Source organism: Seriola aureovittata, chromosome 19, assembly GCF_021018895.1.
Source record: "Seriola aureovittata isolate HTS-2021-v1 ecotype China chromosome 19, ASM2101889v1, whole genome shotgun sequence".
Lineage (NCBI taxonomy): Eukaryota > Metazoa > Chordata > Actinopteri > Carangiformes > Carangidae > Seriola > Seriola aureovittata.
In genome coordinates, this window is record NC_079382.1 from 23659688 (window position 1) to 23675000 (window position 15313).

The 15313-nt window shown below is 39.9% G+C and overlaps 3 protein-coding genes across 7 annotated transcripts in view; 2 read left to right on the plus strand and 1 right to left on the minus strand.

Moving 5' to 3' along the window:
* Positions 1–15313, minus strand: part of LOC130187420 (uncharacterized) — a 66949-nt gene that overhangs the window by 50100 nt on the left and 1536 nt on the right. For 2 of the 5 annotated variants that reach the window (XM_056405036.1, XM_056405035.1), the window contains exons 5-7: positions 13631–13717; positions 13494–13549; positions 12380–13345 (exon numbers count right to left, since the gene is read on the minus strand). The exons of 2 other annotated variants lie outside the window; for them this stretch is intronic. In XM_056405036.1, coding sequence (XP_056261011.1) covers positions 13292–13345; positions 13494–13549; positions 13631–13717 — 197 coding nt within the window. In that variant the 3' untranslated portion in view covers positions 12380–13291. Of the gene's footprint in view, positions 1–12379; positions 13346–13493; positions 13550–13630; positions 13718–15313 lie in introns of those variants that run through there. One more of the 5 variants, XM_056405037.1, reaches the window with a different exon arrangement.
* Positions 584–4769, plus strand: LOC130187412 (zinc finger protein 180-like). The gene is made up of 2 exons (XM_056405014.1): positions 584–860; positions 2671–4769. The coding sequence occupies exons 1-2, from the start codon at positions 689–691 to the stop codon at positions 3768–3770; spliced, it is 1272 nt and encodes a 423-aa protein (XP_056260989.1). The 5' UTR covers positions 584–688; the 3' UTR covers positions 3771–4769.
* LOC130187433 (oocyte zinc finger protein XlCOF6.1-like) lies at positions 5850–9584 on the plus strand. The gene is made up of 2 exons (XM_056405065.1): positions 5850–6122; positions 7170–9584. Exons 1-2 carry the CDS (start codon positions 5951–5953, stop codon positions 8126–8128), a joined length of 1131 nt encoding a protein of 376 aa, XP_056261040.1. The 5' UTR covers positions 5850–5950; the 3' UTR covers positions 8129–9584.

Below are 15313 nucleotides of genomic sequence, written 5' to 3' on the forward strand. Positions count from 1 at the left end.
AATAAACAATTCAAATGATTCGTCTTACAGTAATATTCCTATGGGAACAAGCACATATTGGTTTAAAAGAATAAGGTTGCAAAGGAGGCCACAAAATATGATAACATTTACTTGGCAATTAGCTTAAACAGAACAGTAATCAGGAGCATTATAAAGCAGAGGTCAAAGTAAAGTTGGCAAAAGCAATAAGATGAAGAGAGGAACAGACAGTGGTTTTACAGAGGTCAAAGGGCAGTGGGAGAAATTAGGTGCCCAGGAAGATAATGTAACAACTTTCGATATGGACACACTGAATTAAAAATAAGTAAACATAATACAGGCAGATATGACTACTGTGGACGAGAAGAAAAAGCAGATCATGTATGTACACTGAAAGGCAGAAAGACAGCATTTAATTCGAGCCCTCAGAAAGATAAAGCATCTTTAGAAGATCATTATTCCAATTTCTTTTTTTTTTTTTTTTTTTTTTGAAATTTGTTGTAGATATTCAAGTCCACATTCTACACCATTTGGTGTAGAATGTGGAAAGGTTTTCTCGCTCGCACTGCCGGAACTTCACAGTGTGACACCCACCGGAAGTAAACAGAGGACGCGCTAGCAGCGTTAGCTCTGTGGATGTGTGATGACAGCTTGAAGACGGTGGTGTGGTCGTATCTCAGCTAAATATTCCAGCTGTAACGAAGCAGCGATGTCTTCTCTTCAGTATCTGAGAGAGTTCGTCAACGAGCGACTAACTGCTGCTGCTGAAGAAATATTCGGAGTCTTTGAGAAAACCGTCGTCCAGTACGAGGAAGAGGTCGGTCGTCAGCGCAGACTGCTGGATATCGTTTTAAAACCGGATGTAAAGTTACACAGGACAGGTGTGTAAAACCACTAAATACTAACAAATGAATGTGGCTCATATTGCACTTACTTCACTGTGTTTTCTCCAGATAAGTGCATTTTCCAACGTGACACAAGATAAAAAATGAATTTAATTATTATTGTCATCAATTAAAATGCAGAAATGGTTTAATACCAAATTACAAAGTTGTCCCATGGACCTGGTCTGATGTGCTCTGGATGAGGGTACAAAAAAAAAGCATTTTTTTTGGTGTTTTTTCACAATTCATCCATCCATTTTCTGCTGCTTATCCATAGTCGGCTCGCGGTGGCCGCAGGTGGAGCAAGGTAGTCCTGAGGCCTGTACCACGAAGCAAGTTCAACAGACCCAGGATAACCTTTAGTAATGTGGCTTGACTGAACCTAACATTGACCGTCCTGATCACCTGTACCACGAAGCATGTGATCACCTGGCCCAGTTAACCCTGGGTTTACCTGTCCAGGTACGAGCGCGTTCACGTGAAAGAGGCGGAGTTGTTAATTATAAGCAACATCATCTGAACCATGAATGAATTTCTTAATATGAGAATAAAACGCTGATAATTGCCGGTAAGTTCAGTTATAGCAACGTCCAACAGTGACATTCAACCAGGTGAAATGTAACAATACGATCACATGACTGGAATAAAAAATATTATTTCCATGTCTAAATATAATTTCTGTTAAAGTCAGACTAAAGATATATTGTAAATAAGTGAATTCATTATCATTACGTTTGAGCATTTTCTGTTCTGAGAGTCTCCTCATGTTCTGAGCTCAGTGATGAAGAGGAGAGTAAAAGCTTCATCACTGGCAGGAATCCTCCATTAAAGAGTCTGTGTTCAATGAAAATGAAGTTCTAATAGTTATTATATTGGCTGATTATTTAGCCTGATAAACGTTCTGTGCATTTTTTTAGAAGCTTTGTTTTAAAACCAAAGTGACACATGGAAAGACTCAAACAGGAAAACTACTCCACAGATTTTATATATTTTATATCTACAGCTTGTTATTATTGATCACTTTATTGTGAAGTCCTTTGTCCCTGTCAGGATCCTGTAGGAATGATGACTCAGTGTTTCCAATGATCTGATTGGTCAGTAGTTTGGCTGTTGACAGGTTTTGATCTGATCCTCTAAGTTAACCTGCGCCGCAGCAGGTCAGGAGTTCAGCTTAAGTTACCATGGTGATTTACCCCGGTGACACGTGAACCACCGACGTAGGACTGAAAACCTAGAGTTAAACCTGAAGTTACCTCGATAACCTCAGATCCTGCTGTGTAGTACGGGCCTCTGGAGTGTCTCCTCCTGGGGGACCCTGAGGTGACCCTGAGGTGACCCTGAGGTGACCCTGAGGCCAGATGAGATGTAAATGTTCTAGCATGTTCTGGGTTTAGCCTCTGGGTCCTCTTACCAGCTTTCACAGACTGAATAAAAATTTTTGCAATGTGAAAATATCTTTAAACATTTACTGGAATGTATATGTTAATCAAGTTTAGGTCTGATAATTATAAAAGTAGGAGTTTTTAAGCTAGACATGGTCTAATATTGGAGAAAACTCAATTAAAATACCCTTTTTGTCGTTGCTGTCATAGATAAAATAAAGATTTCCAAATTTGAAAGTGGGTTTCAAGCATTTGGAAAGATTCAAAGAGAATGTCCTTACACAACATGTGCTGAAAAAGACAGATCATCATTAATTTATTGTAACTTAACTTTTCCTTTAATTGTCAAATCTGGAGCTAACTTGAGCATTGTCATTTTCCCATCATCACATGTGTGACCTTTTTCTTGTGTCCCTTTGTCCCAGAGCTCCCACAGCAACATTTCTGTCAGGACGAGGAGGACGAGGAGGACGAGGAGGTTCTCAGTGACCAGCAGCTCTGTGACCAGGAGAGGAACTTCAGCATGGACGAGGACGACCCAGAACCGCTACAGATTAAAGAGGAACAGGAGGAAATCTACACCAGTCAGGAGGGAGAGCATCTTGTACTGAAGCAGGAGACTGATACCTTTATGTGGACTCACAGTAACAATGAATACAACTTTCCCATCTCAAAGCCTGACTCTAAAACTCACACCGGTGAAAAGCCTTTCAAATGTGATACTTGTGGAAAAATGTTTAAGTATAAGTGTCGATTGAATGTTCATCAGAGAGTCCACACAGGATCAACCAGACATATGAACAGAGGTAAAAAGTCTTTAAAATGTGACACTTGTGGAAAAACATTTAAGTATAAGTGTCGATTGAATGTTCATCAGAGAGTCCACACAAGATCAACCAGAGATACACACACGGGTGAAAGGTTTTTCAAATGTTACATCTGTGAGAAAGCTTTTAATCATAAGTGTCAATTGATTGTACATCTGAGAGTCCACAAAGGTGAGAGGCCATATTCTTGCAAAACATGTGGGAAGTGTCTCGGAAATAGAGAAGACTGGTTAATCCACATGCGAGAACACACAGATCAGGTCCCATACACCTGCAACATATGTGGGAAAAGATTTATTGCCTTGAGAGTATTAAAAAAGCATATCAGGACTCACACGGGTGAGAGGCCGTATTCTTGTGAAATTTGTGGGAAGGGTTTTGGATCTGGTCATAGCTTGAAAGTCCACATAAGAACTCACACAGGTGAGAAGCCGTATTCCTGTGAAACTTGTGGGAAGGGTTTGGGATCTAGTCATAACTTGAAAGTCCACATGAGAACTCACACAGGTGAGAAGCCGTATTCCTGTGAAACATGTGGGAAACGTCTTGCTTCTAGGAGTGCCCTTAAAGGCCACATAAGAACTCACACAGGTGAGAAGCCATACTCCTGCAACACTTGTGGGAGAAGATTTAGCCACATTACAGCATGGAGAAGACATATGAGAGTGCACATCGGTGAGCAGCAAATATTCTTGTGAGACATGTGTAAAAGGTTTTTCTGACTGTGGTGTCTTGAAAATCCACATAAGAACTCACACAGAAGCCGTGCCCCTGCAACACCTGTGGGAAAAGATTTAGTCAGTCATTGAATTTGAAAAAGCATGCAAGGATTCATACAGGTCACATGCATATAAAAGTCGAACAAAACGCATGCAGGTATTTTCAGACTAGTGGTTAATTGACAGCCCACGTGAGAAGAGCCCACGCTTGCAGAAAGTCACATAACTATACCTGAGGGAAAGGACACTGGACATGTCTCAGTCGGGAAGGCATAGGAGTCCACATCCAGGCAGTTTATCTTCTGTTTGCAAAATGTGTGGGAGAGCATCTGTTTGCTGTTGTTCCTGGAGAAAACACTGTATAATGTCTTTGTCACTTCCCAACACGGGGAAACACACAATGATGAAACTTGGGTGGAGAAGAATTCCCCAACTGAATGAAACAAAGTCTCAATAGTTTCATCTTTATAATTGAATGTATAAAATTAGTCACAGTATTTTTAAAATAGTTCATCGTCAGCAATGACATTAGGTATTTTTAAACTAGTGTCATTTTTGGCTGGACCACAACAGTGGAACACAAATGTCTGTGACTGACTGACTGATAGAGTACTGTGGTCAAGTTTTACCATTGGTTGGCAAAGTGTTGGACTTTTTCCTTTGGCCGATGCCCTTCTAAAATGATTTGGCTCAAACAGTTCTATTAAGTTATCAGAGCGAGTAAACAATGGATCCACAATAGTTTTCAACTACTATATTTCTTTAGAGAGTGCTGCTGGGTCATTTTTATTTTCATCCTGCCAACTACACTATTTCCTATTTTGTCTAGAACGTGTCCTTTTAATGTTGTAGTTTTGATGTCATCATTATACAGTTTTTATTGTGGCTTCAGGCTTCAGTGGTTAAACACAAACACAAGTTGTTTACATGGATTTAGGTAAAGTGATATATAAATAAACGTGTTTACTTGTGAAAGAACTTTGATAACAAGAATATTTCTTTCAATGCTGGTAATTCAGACTGATGTTCCCAAATGAATTGATAGAATGAAGAGGGTGAATATGAGCAACACCAGTTTGCGGTAGCAATGTATACAGTGATCAGTGTATAAAGGAACATAGGCAATTCAATGCCGTTTTTCTATTCTAATGTATTTGTTCAAACAATGAAGCTCTGTTACGTGATAATGTCAGAATACCATATTCACAGTTGACCAGTGTGACCGACATCAACGTGGAAGTAGTCGTAGTGAAGAAGAGTTCTTTTCATAGTGTTCAGTTATAACATGTAAGAGGTGTTTCAGTGTCTCAGCTCATCTTCTGAAGGTTCAGGTAAAGTGTGATATGATACAGTTTGGTAGTTTGATTCATTGAAGTGTCTTAACAAGCTTGTTTACAGCAGTGATAATGTAACTGAGCACATTTACTCAAGTACTGTAAGTATAAAATCATCTAGATTTCACAGATAATCTTTAACACAAAATGTCTGTTTATTTTATATTATTTATTTGACATATTTTCATTTTATGTATACTTCTACTTTACTACCAGGCAAATGTAAGTATTTAGTCCACATTGACAGCTGCAAGTTCTTAGCTGAACTGATGAATGAGCTCATGAACTATGATGTCTTTTTAAAGTGTCCAATAATATGCGAACTAGATAAAAATAAAGTAGCTCCAGCTCAGCTGGTTGCTACAAAAAATAGCTGTTCATGGTCTCAGTGACACTGACAGGGGACATTATGTATGAGTAGTTTTACATTTCATACTTAAAGCTACATTTTGTGGAAAATAATTTTGTTTACTTTATTAACATTTGAATGCAGATATTTGCACTGAGTTATTTAAATTGTCCATATCAAATTATTCCATTCGTTCTAGGCAACATAAATGTTGACAAAATTGCTTGAAAAGTCATTAGTAAAATGAATGTAGTCGTTTATAGAAAATGTGTGAAATGAAGCAAATGTAAAAATCTTAACTTAAAGCGGAAAGAAGAACTTGACCGCTCGCACTGCCGGAACTTCACAGTGTGACACCCGGCGGAAGTAAACAGAGGACGCGCTAGCAGCGTTAGCTCTGTGGATGTGTGATGGCAGCTTGAAGACGGTGGTGTGGTCGTATCTCAGCTAAATATTCCAGCTGTAACGAAGCAGCGATGTCTTCTCTTCAGTATTTTATTGAGTTCGTCAACCAGCGACTAACTGCTGCTGTGGAAGAAATATTCGAAGTCTTTGAAAAAATCATCGTCGAGTCCGAGGAAGAGGTCGGTCGCCTGCAGAGACTGCTGGATATCGCTCTGAAACCTGAAATAAAGTTACACAGGACAGGTGTGTAAAACCACGATGGTCTTGATAAATACTAACAAAGGAATGTGGATCATTTTGGACTCGGGCTGCGGTCCAATAGTCTTTGTGCTGAGGAAGGTTCAAACGGAAGTGACCCGGAAGTATCTGAGCGGCAGCCATGATAAGAGCTGGTCGATTCTCTAAATGATAACGAAATGAGCTTCAATGCTTCCTGTCTTATCTCCTTTAACATAGGAAACAAATCCAGTTAGGAGTCATTCATGAAAAACATATATATTGAATTTATAGTCAACAATTTCATCATCACAACAAAATACTATAGCCTATACATAAATGTAATTTCACTAAATTCACTCCCATTGTGGAAACCACTAAAAACGAATTTTCTCTATTTAACAAATGTATAGAAATGTCAGGATGCCAGGAAAGTTGCCTACTTATGTCTGAATATAATTTTTTCTGATTTCTTGCTCTGTTCCATATTTCTATTACACTATTATTTCACCAGCTCACCTTTCTCTATTTGTATATTCCTTTCATGTCATCTTATTTCAACATTTCAATCCTGTTTGCTCCATTTTTGTGGTTAGGAAAGGAAGAGACTTTTCAACCACGGACCAGGTCCAACTAAGAAACCGCATATTTATCAAAGCTGGATTTCACTCCACAAATACATACTTTCTGATTATAATGTTAAACCGCTAAATCCACATATTTTTGTATTCACAAAGAGAACAAAGGCTTCACAAATCGGAAACTTGTAAACAGTCTTTACACTGTCCCGTTTATTTTAGTTCAGATTTGACAAGTGTAGTTGACTTAATATCGACACAGTCGGTCTTTTATGTTGTTAATTTCATTAATGAAATAAATATTTCACAAAAATTCAACAGTGAGTCTCAAACAGTATGAAAGATTCAGTGTCAAAATGTAGTTTTAAAAAAAGGACAAATCATCACTTATTGTTGTAACTGAACTTTCCCCTCCATTATTGAATCGGAAACTAACTTCAGCATTTTTCCATCATCAAATGAGTTACCTCTTTCCTGTGTCCCTTTGTCCCTCCAGAGCTCCCACAGCAACATGTCTGTCAGGAGGAGGAGGTTCTCAGTGACCAGCAGCTCTGGAACCAGGAGAGGAACTCCAGTCTGGACCAGGACGACCCAGAACCACCAAAGGTTACAGAGGAACAGGAGGAAACCTGCACCAGTCAGGAGGGAGAGCAGCTTGTACTGAAGCTGGAGACTGATACCTTTATGTTGACTCCTGATCATGAGGAAAGTGACCACAGTGAACCAGAACCAGACAGTGACCACCAGCTCCTCTCTCACACCTCGCCTGTAGCTGAGAGCCAAGATCAGACAGGAAGTCAACATGTGGACTCAAGATCAACTGCAGATGCACAGTCAAAGACTAAGTCTAAAACTCACACAGATGAAAAGTCTTTCAAATGTGACACTTGTGGAAAAGCGTTTAAGACTAAATCTCCATGGTATAGACATCTGAGAATCCACAGAGGTGGTAAACCATTTATTTGCATTACCTGTAAGAAAGGTTTCTGGTTTCGAGGTGCTTTGTTGGACCATATGATTACACACACAGGTGAGAAACCATATCCATGCAAAACCTGTGGTAAACGTCTCAGAAGTAGAGCAGGCTTGTTAACTCACATGAAAACTCACACAGGTGAGAAGCCATATTCATGCAAAACATGTGGGAAGATTTTCAGATCTAGATCAGGTTTGTCACTTCACATAAGAACTCACACAGGTGAGAAGCCGTATCCCTGCAACACGTGTGGGAAAAGATTTAGTGACATTTCAGCATTCAGAAGACATATGAGAGTGCACACAGGTGAGAAACCATATTCTTGTGAAACATGTGGGCGGTGTTTTGTCACCAGTGGGGTCTTGAAAGTCCACATAAGAACTCACACAGGTGAGAAGCCATTTTCATGCAAAACATGTGGGAAGTGTTCCACAACTAGATCAGGTTTGTTGTCCCACATAAAAACTCACACAGGTTAGAAGCCGTACCCCTGCAACACCTGTGGGAAAACATTCATTCGGTCATCGAATTTGTAAAATCATGCAAGAATTCATGCAGGTTACATAAATACAAGAGTTGTACAAAACACATGAGAGTATTTTCATACTTAGTGTATAATTGATGGCCCACATGAGAGGAGCCCACGCTGGCGGAGGCCATATCACTGCAACACTTGAGCGAAAGCACATAAGATCACATACTACTAGGAGAGCATTTATATGTCGTGCTTTGTGGAGAAAACACACATGAACTGACGGAAGTGAAGAGCCATAAAATTGCAACCTTTGTGGTAAAGTTTTTGTCAGAGAATCAGTTTACACAGGAAAAACCATACAGATAAAACTTCAGGTTAAGGATAAAGTTCACAACTGAATCAAGATGACTTTTACAATAGCTACATCCCTGTAATTGAATTCAGACCTGTCAAACTTTATGCAGATTATTTTGATCATCTGATTTTTTATTTTATTTTTTTAATCTTACAATATGAGACTCACAGTCCCACATTTATCTATAATGTCCAAATAGAGAATCTACCCCCACCTGAAGATGTTAATTACACTTATATCCATGATGAGAGAGAATGACAGACACAAATGGTCACATCAAGCCGCAGGCTGCACAGCGCCGCGTGTTAAAATAGATCTCAGTTACCCGCAGAATCACTTCCTCTTTGGGGATTTCTGCCTACAAAATTGAAGCGTAAGAAAGTTCTTTTTTTACAGTTCTTGTGAGCTGTTTCTGAAAAGTTCTGACAGGACGTTCCAAAGGTTCTGTTGATTGTTTGACAGACCTCTGAAATAGCAGAGGTTCAATGTGTGATATTGTAACAACAGGGTGCCGTTACCACACCTCAGTAGTAAATATTACTTTTATTATTATTTATATGAGTAATTGAAATGCATATAGTCAGTTATTAAGGCAACAGGGTTAATAAACACACAGGTGGGATTTTAGTAATGCATTGTTTGTTATTTGTAGTTGCGTGCGAGCGTGTTTGCAGGGAGGACGTGTGGCTGGTCACCTGTAAACGAGTGGACGAGGCAAGTGAGTTATGATTTAATAGTATTTGGTAATTGAAATTAAGAATCACATGCTATGCTCACTGCACAGTACTGCACAGCGTACTTATTAATAAGTTCCAGGAGGGCAGTATTAAATTGCGGAAGTGGGCAGAGGGGAGGATGTGTATTTGTATTGTCTGAATGTATTCATGTGGGTGTGTAAATATTTCTAAAGATTTACATACAGATTTTTTTTATATATATATATATATAAATCTTACATATAGTACATGTAGGTATGTGTTTAAGTTACTCTGCAATGGGACATGCCAGCCTAATAGGTGAACAGACACCCTTACTCTGTTCATTCTGTTGGATGACTTTTTGCACGGTGCCATGTGAGAAAATAAAGTTTTTCATGCTGAAAACATTTCCCTGGAGTATCTCCTCATTGTGTCTCGTGTGGACGCTCGGGAATTGTGACAGATATGAAAAATAAAGCACCAGTTCAGTAAATCAGCCAAAGGTGTGATATGTGACTGTGGGTCACAGTTCCACATGTGAGCCTTTGATTATGTTCTGGCTGCCATCCAATGGATTAGAACAAATTTACCTGCCGACCCCTGGTCTAGTCTGTTGAAAAGCCAAAGAAGAAGAAATGGTAGACCTTCTCTCACCTATGAAAAAATATTAGCAAGTGAGGATGACTGGTAAATGTGTGTCATCTCAAGAGACGGTATCTGAGATCTGAAAGTCAACAGCAACACTCTTCACCCCCCCCCATCACTCCGGCTGGTTCCTCCACTGAGGGCCGATCTTTCAACACCGGTGAACGGGCTGCGGGCGAGGTTCCAATTTGTGGGTTGAGTTGCTAAAAAATGCTGTTTCCATATCATGGCTTCTTTAACAGCGAACTTTGAGGTTTCATTCTTTTGTGATGGATGTGAGTTTGATCTAAAGTCAGAGCCTTTAAAGAATGGCAGAGACTTGAAAGTGCAAAAAGCTTGATCAGACGGGAGAAGGGAGAGTGGGGGCTGTGTTGAACTGAATCTGGTCATCATTAGAGGGAAACACCTCCACATTCTCAGCAAAACACTCCCCCTCAGCTCTCCCAAGAAAAGGACTTGAGACACAGAGGAACCAACTGGTCTCAGACCAGTAACACATCATCTCGTGTGTGTTACTGGTCTGATCATCACTGAAGAGAAGAAGAGCTGCACTCATGCAAACATTAATCTGAACCAATCATCCTCAGACGTTTAACTTCCTCAGTCTTTCTTCTTCTTCTTCTTTTCATGTGGTCAAACACGTCACAGACCGGACACAGTGGGTTTGTCATCATGGTACAGTGTGTTGCTGTTGTCATGGTGATACTAATATACTAATACTAATACTAATAGTCAGCGTACAGAGAAGAGGTCCAGCATCTGGCAGAGTGGTGCGCCGACAACAACCTGGCCCTCAACATCAAGAAGACCAAAGAACTCATTGTGGACTTCAGGAAGAGGAGTGACACACCCGCCCCCCTGCTCATCAACGAGACGGAGGTTGAGCGTGTCACCAGCTTCAAGTTCCTGGGTGTCCACATCTCCTAGGACCTCTCCTGGTCTCTCAACACCTCAACCCTGGTCAAGAAGGCTCACCAGCGTCTCTTCTTCCTGAGGAGACTCAAGAAGGCCCACCTGTCACCTCAGATCCTGGTGAACTTCTACCGCTGCACCATCGAGAGCATCCTCACCAACTGCATCTCGGTGTGGTATGGTAGCTGCTCTATCGCGGACCAGAAGTCACTCCAGAGGGTGGTGAAAACCGCCCAACGCATCACCGGTTCTCCCCTCCCCTCTATCGAGGCTGTCCAGAGCAAGAGGTGTCTGCGGAAGGCGCGCAGCATCGTGAGGGACAGCTCTCACCCCAGCCACAGACTGTTTTCCCTCCTCCCCTCAGGGAAACGCTACAGGGTTCTCCGCTCCAGGACCAGCAGGTTCAGGAAAAGCTTCTTCCCTGCAGCGGTCACCCTGCTGAACTCACAACCCCGGTGTCCCCCCCCCCACACACACAACCCAGAGACTGTGAGACTGCCACACCAACCCCCTCAGCCACCTAACCTTGCACTGAACTGTTCTGAACCGTCTCTACTCATTGTCTAGCACTCACTGTATTTATTCCCGCTACCTCATCATTGTAATTCATTGTAATTCACAGTGTAATTTATTGTACCCTACATATGCACACCCTCACTTTACATACCTGTACAGCACACACTTGCACTTTAACTGCTCTTTTGCACTTCTGGTTAGATACTAACTGCATTTCGTTGTCTTAGTACGTGTACTCTGTGCAATGACAATAAAGTTGAATCTAATCTAATCTAATCTAATCTAATATATTTTATAGGACACAGTTTGAGCTGCAGCAGGTGATCTGTCTCTCTCTCTCCCTCTCTGTCTCTCTCTCTCTGTCTCTCTCTGTCTCCCTCTCTCTGTCTGTCTCCCTCTCTGTCTCCCTCTCTCTCTCTGTCTCTCTCTCTCTCCCTCTCTCTCTCTGTCTCCCTCTCTCTCTCTGTCTGTCTCTCTCCCTCTGTCTGTCTCTCTCCCTCTGTCTGTCTCTCTCTCCCTCTCTGTCTCTCTCCCTCTCTGTTGTAAGTGCCTATATTTCCGTGGGCAGAACGAATCAGCTTCTCACTTCTCCCTCCTGAATTTCTCAATTTGAGCAGCTAAAGTTTAGTTTTTTACTTTTACATGTTAAGAATTGTGTTAATTCTCTCTTGCAAAGGCAGATTAATAATCCATGAACAATCATAATCAGCGGTCTAAGCACCAATCAGCAGAGGTCAGATGTCACATCCTGTGAAACCCAGTGCAGGGTGACGTGTTGGGAAACGAGCTTAACGTGCAGCAGCAGATGAGGAAGCTGTGCTTCGGCGTGGACATGAAGGACACGAGCCGCTGACTGCTGCTCTGACTGGACTGATGATAAAACTCCTGCTTCACAGGGAAACGAGAGAGACCTCCAGTCACTCGCTTCACGAGCTCCAACAGACTGAGAGCTGAATGACTGTCTGATGGATCTGAGGGTGAAAGTCACAGAGCCGATTCTTCATATGACGGGTTGGTGATAATATCAGGAGACGGTCAGCTGTTGCTGTAAATGTCGCTGCGCCGATGAAAAACATCGTCTCAGAAACTCTTGAGCTCCAGAAAAAAAGATCCAGAGTCCCGTCACTGGACTTACAGGTTTATTCTTCAATAATCAATTAAACATAATGAACACATAATTAAACATATGTGACTCCAGCAAACATATAATCTGTTACTTACAATAATTCCCAAGTAAGATAAATAATAAGAATGAGGCAAACTCAAAAAGCATTTACAAACACTTCAACGGAAACTCTGACAAATCCTTTCATCCATCAAAACACAAAGGTATGGAAGCCCGGAGAGGCAAGTTTTTGTTTTGTTTTTAATAATGATTTCAGTCCAAACGCTGATGAGAAACATGAGTATTACAAGAAAAAGGAAAAAACAAGAAGAAAAAACAAGAAAAGAATAAAGAAGAAAAATCACGTGTCTCTCACAGCTTTTGTAAAATGTACATCTGTTTTTGGTGTAAAGTACGGTGGCCCTGAAGCTTAACACACTGCAACTCAACAAAACACATGAAAACAGAAAAACAGAAAGTATTTCAGAAAACATTTTGACAACACACCTGCTGCAAATACTCACAACACAACGGAGGCGTTTCCAGGGGGACTCTAAAAAGTGACGGACCTGCTGGGACACACTTGTTGTTCAACGCTTCGTGAAGTTAAAACCACTGAACATCAAGTGAACATGGAGGGATTCGCCTGGAAGACGTCCAGCAGGTGCGTCCCGTCCAGGTTCATCACTGTCTCTTAATGTTATTTTCTGCCTTTATTCTGATAGAGACAGGAAGTCAGAGGGGACGACTTGTAGCAGAGAACCACAGGTGGGACTTGAACCTGTGGCGCTGCGGTTAGGACCACACCTTCTTGGTACGCGCTCTAACAGGTGAAGGTGTTTTCTTCAGGTGCAGCGTGTTGAGCTTCAGGGCCACCGTAGTTTTTAAAGGTTGTAAATGCTCGGTAGTTGATGCTGACGTTGTTGATCAGTGGAGTCAAACGTTTTCATAGTTCACTTTGTCTTCATCTTCATCTTCATCATTATGCGCCTGAGGGAACAAGTACATGTTTATTTTTCATGTTCATTATTTTATCTGCTTCTACTTTAATTGTAAAGTGTGTTGGTACCATGTTGCCATGGTGATCCTGCACTTTGAATCAAATGTATTGTTTGACTGAACTACCACAAAGACGGACGTTTGAATGTTCAGTTGTTAAACTCACATCGTCGTCGTCCGTCTGTGTTTTGTTTCCTGAAAAGTCACAAAAGAGTCGAGTTTAGTTTCCACACTGTGAATCCAGGTTCATCCAAACTCATGTGTGAAAGTTCTCACCTTTAGATCTCGTCCATATGTCGACTGTCACAACACTCAGGATGAGCAGGGTTAAACCCACAGACACGATAACAAGCCTCAGCCAACCTGCAAGTGACAGTAGAATAAAAACACTCAAGCATTTTGACATTTTCTTCTTCTGTTTAAAATCCTGAAAACAAAAAGCAATAAACAAAAAACAAAAAGCAATAAACAAAAAACAAAAAGCAAAAAAAATAAATAAAAAGGAAAAAACAAAAAACCTATAAACAAAAAGCAAAAAACTAAAAACTAAAAACCTAAAAAAAAAGCAAAAAAAAAAAGCAAAAAACAAAAGAACAAAAAACCTAAAAACAAAAAGCAAAAAAAACAAAAACAAAAGACAAAAAACCTAAAAACAAAAAACAAAAAGCAAAAAGCACAAAACAAAAAACAAAATCAAAAAACAAAATGCAAAAAACAAAAAACAAAAGAACAAAAAACCTAAAAACAAAAAGCAAAAAAAACAAAAACAAAAACAAAAAACAAAAAACCTAAAAACAAAAAACAAAAAGCAAAAAGCACAAAACAAAAAACAAAATCAAAAAACAAAAAACCTAAAAACAAAATGCAAAAAACAAAAAATCAAAAAACAAAAAACCTAAAAACAAAAAGCAAAAAGCAAAAAAAAAACAAAAGGCAAAAAAAACCAAAAAACAAAAAACAAAAAACTAAAAGCAAAAAGCAAAAAACAATAAAAAAAAAAAAAAAAAGCAAAAAAAAAAAAAAGCAAAAAGCATTTTTGAACAAAAAAAAAAGTCTTTTCATTGTCAGAATCAAAACACGAAAAACAACAACATCAAATTAGAAGAAACTTTATTTTTCCTTGTTGAATTGAATAATGAAGAAAGTTAGTCATGTGGCATGGAAGTAAAGGTAAATATTTCAAAATAAAAGCCAAGAGGAAAGAGTGGCCTTTCCATAAAGTGTAAAATTCTACAAGCACAGACAGACAGAGAAAGATCTCTTTTCATTTGCATTAAGACATGAAAAATGCTTCATCAGAAGTGTGTGATGTATTATTTACTTATATTATATATATTAATAACTTGATTAACACTGTGTGGTCCTTCCCAGACAGTGTTGTCTACAGTGACCAGCAGAGGTCTCCACTGTCACCACATCATTGTTCATCCTCTCATCAAATCACCTGATATTCTCCTTCATGATCGAGCTGCTGCTGCTTGTAGCCGACTACAATCACATGGTGGACAAATCCATCTGCCACAGCTGTATTGATCATGGTCATATCAGCAGCTTTTAGGCTATTGATTCAATCGTTAAGAGCAAAGTAACCATAACTACATATATACCGTGGCTGTTTTACACATTATTGACCTCTGAGGTCGAGTTTCAACATGAACCAGAAACATTCAAATTCCTAGATATTGTGGATCTAACCCCAGAATCTGTTTTCCTCTGACCCACGTCAGGGACATGAACAGATAATAAACACTCTCTCTCTGTCTGTGATGCATAATTTACTCTTTATAGAAAGGCCGCTCTTTCCTCTTGGCTTTTATTTTGAAATGTTTACAATAACCTCCATGCCACATGACTAGCTTTCTTCATTCTTCAGTTCAACATGGAAAATAAAGGAATTTGCAAAGAGAAGAACTGGACGGTTTCAATTTGAGTTTTCGTTTTTTAATTTTGAGAATTACA